The sequence below is a fragment of the Eschrichtius robustus genome, chromosome 3, assembly GCF_028021215.1.
Source record: "Eschrichtius robustus isolate mEscRob2 chromosome 3, mEscRob2.pri, whole genome shotgun sequence".
Lineage (NCBI taxonomy): Eukaryota > Metazoa > Chordata > Mammalia > Artiodactyla > Eschrichtiidae > Eschrichtius > Eschrichtius robustus.
The window spans coordinates 32,897,061-32,900,473 of NC_090826.1; the positions used below are offsets into that span (position 1 = coordinate 32,897,061).

At 40.4% G+C, this 3,413-nt stretch overlaps 1 protein-coding gene across 1 annotated transcript; it reads left to right on the plus strand.

The window, feature by feature from the left end:
• Positions 1-204: 204 nt before the first annotated feature.
• TMCO2 (transmembrane and coiled-coil domains 2) lies at positions 205-2,737 on the plus strand. The gene is made up of 2 exons (XM_068539606.1): positions 205-438; positions 2,423-2,737. Exons 1-2 carry the CDS (start codon positions 205-207, stop codon positions 2,735-2,737), a joined length of 549 nt encoding a protein of 182 aa, XP_068395707.1.
• The last annotated feature ends 676 nt before the right edge of the window (positions 2,738-3,413 follow it).

A 3,413-nucleotide genomic window follows, 5' to 3' on the forward strand; every position in this document is an offset into this window, starting at 1 on the left:
GAAAACTCAGGCCACTGTCTGCTTGATTTTGAGTGAGAAGTTTCAGTGGGTGAGTGGGAAACAAGCTGAGCTTCAGAACAGTGATATCACAAAGCACAGCTCACAATGGCTTCAGAACTGGACTCCCAGACCACTCTTCCTAACTCGTATCTAGGTTCCTAAAGCCTCTGCACATGCAGTTCCTGGAGCTGCTGTTATATTAAAATGTCACCTTTGTCTTCTATCTGGGACATCATAATAGATTATCTCTCTCTGAGCTCGATATGGAATTATCTACAAGCAACTTTTCTGGGAGAGACTAGTGTGCCTCAGCAAACAAATTTGGGGCTACTAGATAATCTTGCTCCGGCTGTGCAAGTTATCCTGGGGATTTCCTTTTTGATTTTGTTGGGAATAGGAGTATATGCCTTATGGAAACGAAGTGTTCAGTCAATTCAGGTTATACTCTTTTGTTACAGAGAAATTTAAATAGTTTTACATTGAAATTTGGTCAGTTCTCTCCCATATGGCTGCCACCCAGTTTTAAGGCCATGCAGATAAACCAAAGTGAACCTTTGTCTCTGAAGTTGGTTGAAACTACGTTATCCTTAAAAACTTCCATCAGTTAGGTTTTTGGCATAAAAATGGTCTTTCTCACAATGATCTTTGGCTTGTCTTATAATAAAACACATTAAAGAAGTTCATAATCTGAGAGGGCAGCCTTACCTCCAAATTTATTTGATCATATATTTGTATTCATCTTTGAGTGTCTAACCGTGTGCCAGACACCGTGTGGAGTACCTCTTATAGAATAGCACTGCAAGTAGAAGTGGGATCTTGGGTTTCGCCTTTCTGTTCTTACTGTGCCTTTGCTCTGTAACTGATGAGGAAGCATGTATATTTATTTAGTCATCACAATGAATATACAGGGGCTCTTTTTGGGAATAGGAGTACAATTGGCTGGGATCATGAAAAACATTTAGGATTTTACATACTTCTGTTTAATTACCAATAATAGCTATATTGACAATATAGTTAAAATGCTTTGAGAATCCCAACAATTCCATGAAATAGAGGTTATTTTCACATGACGAACAAGGAAACAGAGGTGCATTGAGGTTCAGCCTAAATTTAAGGAGATGGGATTTAAAGAGGGCTTTGTTAAAGGGTGACTGGTTTACTTGGTAAATGCTGAGATAAGTTATTACTGGATTATTTTGTAGCATTCACTTATTTTCATGTCACGACTGTTAAGAAATCAGTCACATGAACCTCTCAAAACCTTGCATGGTAGGCAGGGCAGGGTTATTATCTCCATTTTGTAGGTGAGGGAACTTGGTTATCACTGACCCAAGGTGACATAGATTGTAAAAGCTGGCAAAGCTGAGATTTGAACCCAATTTTTAGGATTCTAAATTAAATTCTTCTCCAAAAATCTCATTTAATATAGTCCAAATGACCTAAATCCCCAACAGGGATTTGTGTGTCTACATATTCATATACATGTATTTCAATTAGAATATAGAAGAATAGAAGGCAAAACACCAAACTCTTATCTGTACTTCTGGGTTCTGCTCTTGTTTGGTTATTGTTTAATTCAATCAGAAAGATGAATTCGCAGCCCTCCAGACACCTCAGCCAAGAAAAAGAGGTAGTATAACAGACTGATTAATAAGCTGTGGAGTCAGACAGGGGCTTCTTCATTCTGTCACTTGCTGTGTGATCTGAGAGCAATCACTTAGCCTGTAAACCCCACTTTCCTTATCTGTGAAATCGGCTTGCTAACAGTGCCTCCCTCAGGGTTTTGGTGAGGATTAAAGGAGATCTTGTATGTATAAAGCCTAGCACACAGTAGTACTCAATAAGCAGTGCTAGTTATTATAAGGAAAAAAGATGATTTTTCTTTCTTTTCCTACCAGGACTCTGTCCTAGCACATTAAAAAAATTTTTTTCTATGACCAGGAAATCCAGTGTTTCAGACCACTGTGTCCTAAGAGAATATACATGGAAATCAGAATTCCTGGATTCCAGTCCTGGCTCTACCATTTCCAAGTATATGACCTTGGACAATGACAGAGGCCAAACTGGAAGGCATCTAAATGGTTATCCAGCTCTGTTTTTTTCTACATACGTAGGTCCTGCATAGGGAAGGAAACTCCTAGCATAGAGCCTTGCATGAGGCGGACTTTCAGCAAACAGTATCTACTATTATAATCTTTATTAATTATATTAATTATAATAATCCCTGACCTGCCTACCACTCCATTCCGTGGTAAAGATCAAAAGACAAAATAGGTGTGAAGATGTTTTGTTAGAAGGCTTGGCATAGGAATGAGGGATTATTATTACTTTTAGAGTCGTCTTTTGTTTTTGCATCTACGGTAAACTGTGGCATTTCACATGAATAAACAAGTAACGTTCAACTTCTGTTGTTTTATTTTAGAAAATATTGTTGTTTGCAATCACACTCTACAAACTTTACAAGAAAGGCTCAGATTTTTTTCAGGCTTTGCTGGTCCACCCAGAAGGGAATGGTCTCCCATTTCAAGACAATAATATCTTCCTATCTCTGGGTCTGCAAGAGAAAATTCTGAAAAAACTTCAGACAGTGGAAAACAAAATGAAGAACCTGGAAGGGATGATCATTTCCCAAAAACCTGCCACAAAGAGTGATTGCTCCTCTGAGCGCTACTGCAGCTGCTCCGACTGCCAGAGTCCCTTGCTTACATCAGGGTTTACATCCACATCTGAAATGTGATGGACTCCAATGTTTTCTAGAAAAGCACTGTTTCCCTCATGTGTGCAGTGGTGTATCAATAAAGACAGAGAACTATATTGAAATTACCCAGCCAGGACTGGCTCTCTATTCAGCAGGGCCCAGCTCCCACTTGTGTGTGTGGTGGGGTTACGTGGGGGATCGTGGTGGTTAAAAATGTCTGAGATTGTGGTGCCCACTTGGCAGGCTGGAGACCCTAAGCAGCCATATAGAAAAGGAATCATGGGAGTGGGAAAAGAAGGGAGAGTGGTCAGGGATGTGGCCTTGAGCTCCATGCTGAAGAGGTTGGATTCGATATAATAAAAACAGCAAGAAAGTGCTGTTAAGGGTGATGCTGTGGACTGTCCTATAGAGAGGGAGGCTGGCTCTTATGCTGGTTTTTGGCCTAAAGGTAAATATGTGGCCTGGAGTCTCCCTGCATTAATTATTCAGAGGTGGGCAAGGGTGGGGCTGGACATAAAGGAGATTGTTTGATCTTATCCAACTTTTTCTTTTTAAACATTCTATTAATTTATTTATTTATTTATTTTTGGCTGTGTTGGGTCTTCATTTCTGTGCGAGGGCTTTCTCTAGTTGCGGTCACTCTTCATCGCGGTGCGCGGGCCTCTCACTATCGCGGCCTCTCTTGTTGCGGAGCGCAGGCTCCAGACGCGCAGGC

Bases quoted from the DNA above. Each gene is read 5' to 3' on its own strand.
- TMCO2 (XM_068539606.1), top strand. From the start codon at position 205: ATGTCACCTTTGTCTTCTATCTGGGACATCATAATAGATTATCTCTCT. The intron at 439-2,422 runs GTTATACTCTTT...GTTTTATTTTAG, and splicing joins GAAGTGTTCAGTCAATTCAG to AAAATATTGTTGTTTGCAAT.